Source organism: Arctopsyche grandis, chromosome 5 (genome assembly GCF_051622035.1).
Source record: "Arctopsyche grandis isolate Sample6627 chromosome 5, ASM5162203v2, whole genome shotgun sequence".
NCBI lineage: Eukaryota > Metazoa > Arthropoda > Insecta > Trichoptera > Hydropsychidae > Arctopsyche > Arctopsyche grandis.
In genome coordinates this window covers 19,176,612-19,189,697 of record NC_135359.1, presented here as the reverse complement: position 1 = coordinate 19,189,697, position 13,086 = coordinate 19,176,612, and the positions used below count along the sequence as shown (strand labels likewise).

At 33.8% G+C, this 13,086-nt stretch overlaps 1 protein-coding gene and 1 non-coding gene across 4 annotated transcripts; both read left to right on the top strand.

The window, feature by feature from the left end:
* The first annotated feature begins 2,096 nt into the window (after positions 1 to 2,096).
* Positions 2,097 to 12,131, top strand: B52 (serine and arginine rich splicing factor B52). 3 transcript variants are annotated; one of them, XM_077431417.1, is made up of 11 exons: positions 2,264 to 2,452; positions 4,680 to 4,808; positions 4,989 to 5,059; positions 5,931 to 6,017; positions 6,318 to 6,443; positions 7,311 to 7,380; positions 9,562 to 9,635; positions 9,818 to 9,997; positions 10,072 to 10,170; positions 10,848 to 10,934; positions 11,055 to 12,131. In XM_077431417.1, the coding sequence occupies exons 2-11, from the start codon at positions 4,683 to 4,685 to the stop codon at positions 11,170 to 11,172; spliced, it is 1,038 nt and encodes a 345-aa protein (XP_077287543.1). In that variant the 5' UTR covers positions 2,264 to 2,452; positions 4,680 to 4,682; the 3' UTR covers positions 11,173 to 12,131. The 3 variants fall into 3 exon arrangements, with proteins under 3 accessions (XP_077287544.1, XP_077287543.1, XP_077287545.1); XM_077431418.1 differs by lacking the exon at positions 5,931 to 6,017 and having other exon boundaries at positions 2,097 to 2,452; XM_077431419.1 differs by lacking the exon at positions 6,318 to 6,443 and having other exon boundaries at positions 2,270 to 2,452.
* Positions 4,851 to 4,919, top strand: LOC143912473 (small nucleolar RNA SNORD2). The gene has a single exon (XR_013260644.1). It is a non-coding gene; the product is annotated as a small nucleolar RNA SNORD2 (small nucleolar RNA).
* Positions 12,132 to 13,086: the final 955 nt, after the last annotated feature.

Here is a 13,086-nt window from a genome sequence, read left to right as displayed (position 1 = left end):
TTACATTTAAAAAATGATATTTCGTGAATATGAGACTTATTTTCAATCATTAAAAATGAAAGTTATTAATTAAGGAAAACTATGTATAAACCTAAGAGGTTTTAAATTGTTAATGAACATATTCACAAAATGTGTTATGTAACACTATATTTATCACTCACGAGTCTCTTAATTTATAATAAACATTAGGATGCAATTTTTGATTGCTTGGATATTTTATTTGCTTGCTATTTTATATTATTGTATAATAAATATGCTTTGTGGATCCTAGTTTGTGTGGATTCAATTGTGTGTTGAAATTTCTGCTGGTTCGGAAAATGACGAATATGTACAAGTTTTCTCTATATTTGTCGCCTAATATTTTAAAATATTTTGACAGTATTTCATCGATTGAAAATACGTAATAATTTTGTATCTGTAAATAAATTAATATTTCATTATATAATCATTTTGTTTTTTATTTTATAATTTATTCACTGAAAATTGTTTGAATTATTATTGGCCAAGCATCTTCAACACTTTGAAAATGCATGAATATTAAATCAATGAATTTGTATCAAAGTGATTTTATATTTTTTCAAAGTGTACCTGGTACTAGGGCATAATGTGTGGAAATTATTATTATAGTATGGTAAGTTTCTATTCGAGTATTTATATTTAGTCTGATCTAAAAATTATTCCTTTGAGTTTGTTTGAACCTGGGCTGCCATCCTGCATGTTGGCACAGATTCGAGCATAGTAGATCCCACTTCACTTTCCGATTCCGTCGTTTCATTCCTACGACCCCAATAAGTTAACCTTTCACCATTAACTTTGTCAATTTGTGGAGAGTGAGATACACCATAGTTTATCATAATGTTTCACCGTGTATATATGTCACAGAAATTGCGCGCCATGCTCTTGAGATACGAGGAAAATAGTTATGTTATTTGGAAGAGCTAACAACGTATTATAAGAATTTATTTTTAAGCCGGTATTAAAAAAAATAAGAACTTAAATATTATTTTCGATCACCATTACATTTTTTACTTTGATAGAACTAAAAATTTTGACATATAAAGATACATCGTGTGTCTATGAGGGGACTGTGTGCTACCAGTTGTAGGAAGAGGATGATTTTGAAAAGTACAAGTTTACCTTAGTTTCGTAAATACGTGATATAAATTCACCATAGTTGGTTGAATTGAATTCTATTAAACCAAGTAAAAACCGAGGTGTATGTTCGTCCGCTTTGCGAATATTTAAATCTTCAGGTTTAACGCTGTATTTACCCGAGACCAATTATTAAATAATTCCACTAAGCCAAGCCAACGCTAGTCTCGTGTGAATAAGCGTTCTGAGACAATACAAGAAACCAATATTAGCTTGGCTTAGTGGATAACTAAAAAATCAGCTTAGTGTAAATGTAGCATAAAGAGTTAACGCGCCACGTGTCAAAGTCGTCATTAGTTTTCAATTTTTGTGATGAACTCTTGTTGTTTTGCTTGTAAAAAGATAGTTCTTAATAGTCAAGGATTTGTAAACGTGTAAACTTTGATATTTACGATTTCCTACAAACTATTAAGCATCACCGTATTAAAAAATTATGAAAATTTTGAAGTGTTTATTACGATTATTTTTTACCATCGAACTATCAGAATGGATCTAAATTTCCATCGCTGACCAAAACTACACAAAATAGCAAAGTTTCAAAACGATTGGAAGACTGTAGAAAAAGATACTGAATCGTTTGCGAAGTAAACCTTAGAAGAGGCCTTGTAATAATAAAAAATGAACGATTTTTAATTTAAAGTAGGCAGACGCGCTAAAAAATTTAATTTATAAAAGAAATTTCAGTTCGGTGATCATTGGTCACAAAGCGCTTCCCTAAAAGTCACTAAGATATCTATAACGGAACATCTGGATCTGAAAAGTCCATCATACTAACGAAAACTCGAGTGCCAAATATTCCACATTTGCGGTTTTCATAGCAAAAATTATCTTCGTGACCATCGCAATGTAACTAATAATCCAATTCCCGAAATTTCATCACTGCACACATTTGCAAGACATGCCCGTAATAAATTCCGCTTAGCTCAAAACATTTTGCGCGCAAAGAGTCAAATTTATATCACACCAAATCAATACGCGCTTCACATATTAGACACCGATAAATAAACAGCATCATAAAAACGAAAAAATAAAATAAACGAAAGTTTATGAAATAGAAATTCGGGGTGAAAGACGAGCAGCAACCGCGTTGGAAATAATCGAGCGCGTCACTTCCGGCACGGTTAGAGCGTTCCATTTAACGCGTCGGGCAGAGCGCGCGTTGCGGTGACCGGGGTCGGTCGCGACGCACTCACTCGCTAATCTCGGCTCACCGGAAGCCTGCACTAGTCGCTCGCCGTTTGCCGCTCAATAGGGCTCTTCGCTCCAGCGGGCTCAGCCGTTCTGCCGAAACCATCGTCAGGTCAGTAACAGTAACACTTTGCAATGCCTCCGTGTTTTTTTACATCCGCATTCGAGACCACGCGCTCACCGGCCGGCTATCTCGGCCGCCATTTTGTGGTGTTGCGCCGACACGTTTCACCGCCACCTTCACTTCCCTCCTTTTGCCGCTGCGTTTATTCTATTCTCTGGCCACCTGACCTTTTGACCATCTGACCATTCGCATGTCGCGGCACGCCTCGATTCCTTGGAATTCGATAACGGCCACTATATCAATAGCTGGTGTACTATTTTTTTATCGGCGACTAAAATAGGTGGTGCTGGTTTTACTGGTGTTCGACGAGCACGTGTTCGACGCTGTTTTGCTATTCCGGTTGCCAGGTTTCCGGTTTATAAATAACACACGATTGTTATCTTGAAAGTGTGGTCGTGGAATGACCGCGTGGTATCATACCACGTATAAGATTGTATGCGTGTGAAAAATGTTACAACATTTATTTATTTTATTTTCTACATAGATATATAACAGGAAGGCATGACACGTGGATCTCAATTCGCCTCCCTATACGATTATTCACTGTATTTCCAAAAGTTGAAATACACGAAATCGACAACTAATTAATGAATCTATTGAGACATCTATGGATTTAGACGTGTACATAAATTTTTACATATTGTCCCCAAATCAAATTCAGATATTTGTGACAGCGGGTAGGATGATTTTTGCCAATTTGAGGAACCGTTTCAACAGTGAAAATCAGGTAAATTGGTAAACTCTGATAAGAAACGATCACAAATATCCAAGTCTAACCAGCGGTATTATCTCTCAGCAATCTCTCGGTGCTAAACATGAATGGAACCACCGAGTCATACTGCTGGCTATATATATGTATATATATAATATAACTGGTAAACCCCAATGCGCTTTCCTGGCCAATTGCAATAATCGATAAACAATTATTTTACTGAACATCATACTGTGGATAAATTAGCATTTTTGCAGATTTTTTATTTATTAATATAATTCGCCGAATTTCTGGATGCTCTGAAAAACTCGAAATTTTCGAGATATCTATGGATAAATTTGCAGCATTTTATAAACCAGCGAATTTGAAAGGCTGTACACTGGAATTTTGCCAGAAATAGGACAAGATTACCAATTTGTTGCAATCAGATAATTGGCATACTTTGATAGGAAATTTGTGAAACGATCGACTGTGGAATCACAAATGCAAGGTCTGGCCAGCAGCACAGCCAGGAATTGAACCTGTGACCATACAATTGAAAGCATTACACGCTAACCATTGATCTATGCTGCTGGCTATTTATATTATGCTTATTTATTTATAATGTAACTAAAGTTGTCTTCAGGGCGAGGTAAATTGTACCAATTAGAAAATCATAAATGTATCAAAGACTGCTAATGTAATTTTCAAATCAAAACATTATTCAGACATGTTTCATATTATAATTTTGACTAATGCAGTTCTCATTTTCTTCGTGTGGTCGTTATCATCTGATATCCTGTGCCGAGTTGAGGGCAACCTTTGGGAACATCCCATCAGTTCTTAAATTTAGTCTGATCATCTTATGGAAAATTAACCTCCATAAGATGGTCAGACTATCTTTTTTCTGACTAATCATCGTCCTTCATATATATCGTCAGGTAGCTGTAATTGTTGACTCAATAGCATTGGACTTGAGAGACCCGTATTTGTGAATGAAAAGGGTTTTTGTGTTATCTTTAGACCCAGATGTTTACCCTCCATCTCTTCTACGAAGTAGTTTAGCCACTTCTTCCTCATTGCTGGCCATTAACGTTGTCGTCCACGAATCTTGTATTAGAAATCTTAGTGTTGCCTTTTTTTTATGCCGCCTTTCCATTCTTCGAGTACTCTTCTCATTATGTATTCTCCATATATATGTATATTAAAATGGTCAGGAGAGAGTATGCATCCCCGTCGGACGTCTCTTTGCACTTGAGTTGATTCCAAAAGTAGCTCATTTATTCTTACCATTGCCACATCCTGTATGTGTATAAATTATGAATGAAGTATAAATGGATCAATAAAGGCAATGGGCTCATTTTAGTTAAAAGAAAAACTGAGTTTCTTGAGCGTATCTGTGATATTATCTTGGAATGGACTAGTCATTATTTTATCATTGATGGTTTTTTTTTTTAAGATTAAACAATTGAATTGGTTTTGAAGGTTTGTCAAATTTTAATGTTATGATTTCTAATGTTTCAGAAAATGGTGGGATCTCGTGTGTACGTCGGAGGACTTCCCTTTGGAGTTCGCCAGCGAGATATTGAGAAATTTTTTAAAGGATTTGGAAAAACTAGGGATATTCTAATCAAAAATGGCTACGGATTTGTTGTAAGTATTCTGTTATCTTATCTGTTTTTCTTTGATATTTTTGTTTTACATGATGTTTTTCATCTTTCGGGTCTGATTAGCATTGATGCCAATTTTAATTTCTGATAACATATCAAAGTTGTACTGAAATACATTTTTTTATAAACTTTTGTTATATGTGTTTTTGATATTTTTTTCCAGGAATTCGATGATTATAGAGACGCAGATGATGCTGTTTATGAATTAAATGGGAAGGAACTGTTAGGCGAGAGGTACCTTTTCAAAATATTATCGATAGTTTTTTCTTTTCTGTTTTACATTTTGTTTTAATCCCAGGTCCATCATATTTTGAGTTTTAAACGACGTGATTAGAGTTTGAACAATAATAATGATATTTTTCCAATTGATTAGTTTGTACACGAAATATTTATTTATTTGCGTTTGTTATAATTTAAATGCTTAATGCTTATATTGAAGTTCCTGGGATTGTTTATTTTTTTTAGCGTATACTTCTCTATCATCGAAGCAGTTTCAAAATACTATTTATTTGAAGATCACTAAAATGAATATTTATCATAAATATGCTTTCGATTTTAGCATTTAAATTTTAGTTGCATTGGCGTTGTGCATTAAAATAACTTTCATTGCATAATCTGCTTCTATGATTGTAGTTTTTACTTTAGATTTTCAATTATGTTTTTGTCAGGAGATTCGATGAAATGTTGAATGATGCTTAAAACAGAATGAAAGGCATGTGTGCGCTGTATAAGTAGGATTTATTTAGAGTTTTAATACATTTAATTATTATGCTTAAATATCTTTTATTTATTTTTTGTTCTGAAAATTGCAATTTTGAGCTGATAAATTTTAATAAAAATTCCTTGAAATGCAATACAGTCAATATATCTTGAAAAAGTAGTAATTAAATTTTGACAAAAGTTGAGTAACATCTGTAAATGATTTAATTTGAATAAGTTTTAGAAAATTGCTTAAAATATTTAGTGCATTTTGTGAAGTAAAAAAAAATGAGCGGTTGCGCACGATTGTCGATGAATGAGGAGTGTAGTAAATAGAATATAGCCGAAGGGGCAGGTGCTGCCAGTGGGTCCTGGGCTGAGAGCGGCTTGTTATATGTGTTGACAGGGTGGTGGTGGAGGCAGCACGAGGCATCGATCGCCGCCGAGACTATGGTCGAGATGATTGGCGCCGTCCTCCCCGCTATGGAGACAAGTGAGACATGAACTCTAAATCTTATTAGTCTGGCTAACTACCCATACGTTGAACGAATGAACATCAATCCTCACCAGCAACCCCCCGATGAATCCCTCTCAATTTGTACGCCGTCCACGTATCCTTGTATCGATACTCCCTTCAGTCCGTTCCATTGCAGTTGGAGTGTATTCAGCCATTTTGAAGACACGCACGTATTAGTGTAGTTAGTCACCGACTGATTACCTTTGCACTGCCAGACTGGTAAGGGAGGGACTCTGGTATGGGGGATGTGGCTGAGGCAGTGGTGTTATGTTACAGGGTATCTGTGGAGAGGGCTCGAGGCACACCACGTGGGGCCGACATGTGGCGTGACTACGGACGCTATGGGGCACCCCCACCACGCAGACCTCGTAGCCGGGATAAATACGACTCACGAACTCCCATGTGACCAACACCTCTATACCCTTTATATTTTATACATATTAGTTTATCAATATATATATAGTATATAATAACTAACAAACGAAATAGCCAGAGTAGTCTTTAAAACAATAAGCTTAAATCAAAATCGATTTTGTTCAAAGGGAAGATGAATCTATATGTATACATTTATGTGGGTGGTTCAAAGTTTTCTTGTGCGATTTTTTACGCACGCTAAGTAAATTGATGCTAGTCTTTGGAAGATGACCTTAAGTCTGAATTTATTTATTACAAATCATTAAAAAAAGTAATTGATTTTTACATGTCGACCAATTCAAATTTTGCTATTTACTCATTAATATCATTAAAGAAAATAAATTCCTTTAATTTTTAATTCACCAGAATTGTATGTCCAGCTACATATGATATGTATTTCATCACTATATCAAATAGACTGTACTACAGTTGTGTGATTTGTAACTAATTCTTTCCTATTTAATTTTTTTTTTTTTTGGGTATTTTAATTTGATAGTTTGTGCCTTTTCCGTATTACAAAAATTGGGCTAGTGCTATTTTTTTATTTTTTTTTTAAGAAATTAACGACAAAACTAATTCTCAAATATGCTTTTTTTAACCTTTTTGGCTTATTAAAATGAAACTTCTTCAGTGCTGTATTGATTTAATTGTATGATTAAAGAAATTTTTTTTTACTTTCATTCTTTGTACATATTTTAAAAAAGTTGATATAATCTGAAAAATTAGTCAGCATGAATTAAAATTAACTGGTCAGCACTGGGGTTGCGATTTTATCAAACTTAGTAGAGAGCTTAATATAAGTAATATACATTTTCTTAAATACATTTTGGTATATGTTTTAATTGTATGCTACAGGTATGGACCACCTACGCGCACTGAGTTCCGGCTTATTGTGGAGAATCTATCCAGTCGCATCAGTTGGCAGGTAAACAAAGAAAAAAATTATTTGTATTTTCCAAAACCCCTGATTTTGAGGGCATTCAGAGGCTTTTCCACAAAACCTTAAACTTAAAAGAATTCATAAATATTGTGCGCGAACATGCCTCTTGTAACTGTCTAACATTGCGGCATTTCAATCAAAATAGATTATAAACTGAAAGTGATTCGATTTTGTGAGAGTAAATTGAAGAATTAGGCATGTATAGTGTTTTTTGAAGTAGTGGTCACTTATTTTTAGATTCAATGATTCTAGGTCTTATGACAGGTATTGCGGGTTAGATGCGTGGATTGTGTTGATTCTAGTTAACAATATACTAAGCTCGGATAGCAAGATACTAGGACGAATTGGAGACGTTCGACCTTAGACTGGACAGTGATTGACCACTATTGCCATTCGGCACCAACGGCAGTCTTACGGACCTCAAGAGATTTCGTCACAGTGAAGAGAACGAATGAGTATGGAATTTGGACAAGAACACGCCGTTTTGCGAACACACGCTTTGCAGCTGGACAAGCTGGTCGAAGAGCACGAGTTTTCACCGAAGCAATCTCCCTATCGATATATCTGGCTGTGGACCCGCAGTTTTCGGAAATGCGTCTTCAGTGGACTTTCGTGTTACCTTAAAATATATCATGCATGCTTGATAAATTGTGTAATATCTATATATACATATATATACATATCTCTTATAATTAGGCCATTGTATAAAGTAAATGTTGTATGTTTATGATTGAACTGAAACAAAAAGAACGAAATGTTATTTTCAAAGAGCCCACTACCACTACTAGAGGTACCCGTGTAAGATCTGTGAGGGAGGTGTCGGTTAAGGAAGTTCCCAGGTCCCCAGAGAGGTTCGCCATTGTTCCCGGAGAGGGTGATCCTGACTAACGCTCGCTCTTGAGCCCCAGTCACTCTCAGAGGGAAGGTAACCACACTCAGTTGGGCCCCGGCTGACAATCACGAGTAATCATTTTATTTATTGTATCACTATTTTCACTTTGCTTTCACACGATACGTGAGCCCAAAAGTTTGTCGCCATCTATTCACATATGTAAGTTCAACATTGTACCAAATGCTAATCGGATAATGTTAATCTGTGTATCGAATAGTGTCTCACAATCAGAATGGACAAGTGGGTGTTTCCTAAACTGCGTTCATCTCGGATCAACCAACTGGAAACATTTCCCCCCTATTTGCTATTTTTTTTTATTTAGATTGTCAAAATTTGTGCTTATTTTTTTATTATTATTTTTTTTTTTTTCAAGTACCTATCCAAGTTTTTATTTATTTTAAACTGGCACAGATTAACATTTAATTCTTTCGATGTGGGTTTCTTTTGAACAAGTGACATGAAGACATCCGACTGGAATATATCTATTTGAATCTGAAAATGGAAACTGAACACGGGAAGCTTAATGGATCTGGAACTAGGAAGTTGAAATCTGAAGCTAGGAATTATTTGGAACCGGAAGCTGATCTCATCTTGGGACCACTAAATTTGGAGGCTGGATTTTTGAAATAGAAGATGGAGCCTGAAGTCTATTTTTGGATGCATAACGTTTGCTCCGTGGAAACTGGACTGATTGCTGTAGAAGAGACTGAGAATATGCTGATTGTCCGAAATGATGTATGACTTAAATTGCAGTTTGAAGAATGAAGATAATCACATGTGTTTATCGTGTGTAAATGGAGCAAGACGAATATGGTCAATGCAAGGAAACAGCATGGACAAAGGAATTGCTCATTTTTGGAAGAGGATGCCTCCCGGAATTTCGTTTATTTACGTTATATTGTTATTGTTTCTCGTGTTGTACATTGTTGATCTTACATAGGTATCGACTTTTGGGTGTCACACTAGATCTTGTAAATAATAATTCGACTTAACTTCCAGGATGTGTTGATTAACAGAGACCAAGTAGTTTACGTGTTCGGTGGGTTTTTGATGCAATCTCATTGTGGCTTTTCATCGATGATATTAAGTGAATTGTATATTTTTTGGTATATTTGCTTATCATTAGATATCATTCTGATTTTTTTTAAATTTGTTTTATACTTTCCTCCAACTTTTGTATTTGATTAATTATTCATGAGTGAGATTGTAGTTCAGAATCCCACATATTTTAGACAAATTTAGTGTTTTATACTAAAGTGTATAAATTTTCCCAGGATTTGAAGGATTTTATGCGTCAGGCTGGTGAAGTGACTTATGCTGATGCTCACAAACAAAGGAAAAATGAAGGGTAAGTTTCGTATAAAAAAAATTTTGATTTTTTTTTTTGTTTTGTCATGATGACTTTATTTCTTTCATCTTTCGGGGCTGACGACCCTGATGATAATCCTTTTCTGATGTGAAAATAAATCAATTTTATATGAATTTAATTCTATGATCGTCTGTCTTAACTGAATATTTTATTTATTTCAGTGTGGTTGAATTTGCCACCCACTCGGATTTGCGAAATGCTCTGGATAAATTGGATAATACTGAGTTGAATGGTCGCCGTATTCGGTTGGTTGAAGATAGGCGCCGTGGTGGTCGTCATTCTAGGTCTTCTAGTAGTCGTTCTCGATCTCGTTCTCGTCGCCGATCGCGCTCTCGTTCAAGGTCCGTAACTACTCTGATTTTGTGTTGATTGTTTGAAATAATTGTTCTATTTTAACATTCATTCTTTTTATTAGGTCTCGAAGCCGTCGTTCAAGCCGTTCTCGTTCTCGCTCAAACTCCAAAACAAGACCGAAGAGCAAATCTCCTGCACCCAAATCACGGTCTCGATCAAAGTGAGTGGTAGTTTTGTTTAATTCATTTGAATGTCTCCATTAATTTTGCAATAAATAGAAGGCTATATATACTTTGGTATAAATTGTTGGGCACATATTTAGATGTGCTTCATTAAATATTTGACTGAGCTTTTTAATTTTTATTATTTTAGGTATTAAATATTTTTTTATTTGTAGATTTGCACTTTTTCACAAATTCTCAATTTGTCTCGTAAATTTAAAATTACATTATTTAAATTTTATCGATTTGGAAAATTTATTTTATCTTTTTTACGTAGGATGTTCTGAAATATAATTAATTTTCTCAAGGTACATTAATATTATATAAAACTGTCAATAGATTATACCAAAAGATTCAAAACGAAACAACATTTTGAATTACACTTTTTATTTAGTCTGCTAATGGTATCCATTGTGTTGGTGAAATATTTTGATATTTTACTCGATTCCCTATTTAGTGCTGATCCATTTTTTTTTTTTTTTGCCTTTTTCTTTTAGTATAACTATGTAGTTTAAAGTGTATTCATGTGAGCATGGATGTATTTTTTTATATTTGTATTGTAAATGGGCAATCAGCTTCAGAACAGCTTATTGATGATTAATGTACCTGGTGAGATTGATGAATGTCTGGATAATAGTTATAATTGTGTCGCATGTTGCATGTATTGTTTGAGCAGGCAACGCTCGGCATCCCCTGCATCACGTTCTCGCTCTCGCTCCCGATCCAAGTCTGCCAACAGCCGCACTTCTCCCAGGATCTCCAGGTGATATATTTTTACCTTCATTATTGCATAAATGTTCCTCTTTATTTATAAATCTGTGTTTGTCATTGATACGATTCGTTTTATTCACTTTATATTATATTCTCTTAATGAACATTTCAGGGAACGATCCCATTCGGTCAGTAAAGAAAAGAGCAAATCAAAATCGAGATCTCCATCCCCTGTCGATCACAAAGATAATGGTGCAACCTCTGATCACAATGAAAGCACGGAAGACTAATTTCTTACAAATTTTAAGGGTTTAACTGTATTTGCGACTTGTTTATATGAATATATTACATGTATATATTTTTTATACACTTTAAATTGAAATAGAACTTAGAGAAATAAAAAAAGTACGATTTTGTCTTTTAAATTATGTACATTTTCTTTTAGCTTCAAAAGTATCTTCTTTAATTTATGTAAGAAGTAAAATAGTTTCAACTCTTTACCTACAAAACTGACGAGTGGCAAATTCACTATTAAATTAAATATTTAGGCTAAGTACAATGTAATTTAAATTTAGTCTTATCTATAATATTAAGAATCCTTTATTGGTGACTCTGTTGTTTCTGGTGGAAATATTTAGATATAATCACTAAACATTCCTTTAAAATCTAAATGTTGACTTAAAATCTACAGTTTCAGCTGAAATTAAATTTAAATCTTCATAAACTAAACTAGCATTGCATGCATTCGATACGAGATTATGTCGAGTACCGATATCTCTTCAATTTCAGGCTAAATTGATTCTCGCAAGGTGCGTTTCAATTTCAAGTTTTTAGTATAATCAGAGTCATCTTATACTAGATTACGTTTCTAACATAAAAATAGTTGAAGAATTTTTCTGTAGAAATGTCTTGTTTCATTAGCTTGTAAACTTGTGTAAAACATTTTCATTGTGTTAATAAAGGCTTTTAAGTATAAACACTCATCTTATTGTGACATTTGTATTTTAATCTATATGTGAACACGATATGCTGTAATATTCAGATGAATAATCCAAATCCAGCACACACACACAAGAAATTTTGTCTCATTGCTTTTTAGCGGTTCTCAACTATACTCAGCAAAATTATTTGATGATTTTCAATTAGATGCGTAAGTATGAAATTTTGGGTTGAGATCATTTTCAAAAGCGTATTATGGTCCGTACGCACCAAACCAACGACGATTTTGGGCCAACTTTTAAAACCAGTAGCGTACAAAATATCGAAGTAAAAATTAAATTAAAAAATTGAAATTAAATATCAAGAATTAAGCTAAAGAGCGAGATTGAGCTAAAATTAGATCATCGTTGATGTTTTGAATTACGACGATATTACAATTACAACCAGAGAAATATTAAAATTTCTCTGATTACGAGCGAAAAAACCTTGTTGTTATTTCTTATTAAAAGTCGTCACGATATATTACTGTGTTTCCGCCGCCGATGAGACATTAAACAAAAAAACTGTCGGTGATTTGTCAAAGGGTTTTTTTTTCTTTCGTCGAAATAAAATTAATAATCACATTATCCGATAAATTTTACCTCTGAGATGGATTTAATTATTTGATTTATTTCGACGAGAGAAACAATTGAAGACATTATCCGATAAAATTTACCTCTGAAATGATTTAATTAATTAATTTATTTCGACGAGAGAAACAATTGAAGACTAAAAAAATGTTGTTTGATAAACCGACAACGTACCGGATTGGGACCATATTCTCAGTAACTGCGCATTACGGGGAAGTAAAAATAATAATTCTTTGATTTTTTTTTCGATCTTAGTGCGTATCTTCGTAAGTCAAAACATCTTCGACAAACAAAAGTCGAGGATTACCTGTATGTGATTGTTGATGATCTGATTTTAGGTCAATCTCGAAAATTTATTTAAATTGGGCATGTTCTGTTTTAACTTTCAATATTTTATTTTAATTTTAATATATTGATTATAATTTTATTTTGATTTTTGAATTTAATTTTAATATAATAATAATAGTTTTAATTTTGATATTTAATTTCAATTTTTAAATTTAATTTTTATTTCGATATTTTGTACGCTACTGGTTTTATCCTGCTGGTAAAAGGTCTGTTCATACTTAACAGCACTGCACGACTCCGTTTCAAATATGTCATTTTATTACATTTCTATTCATATCTACCTACACG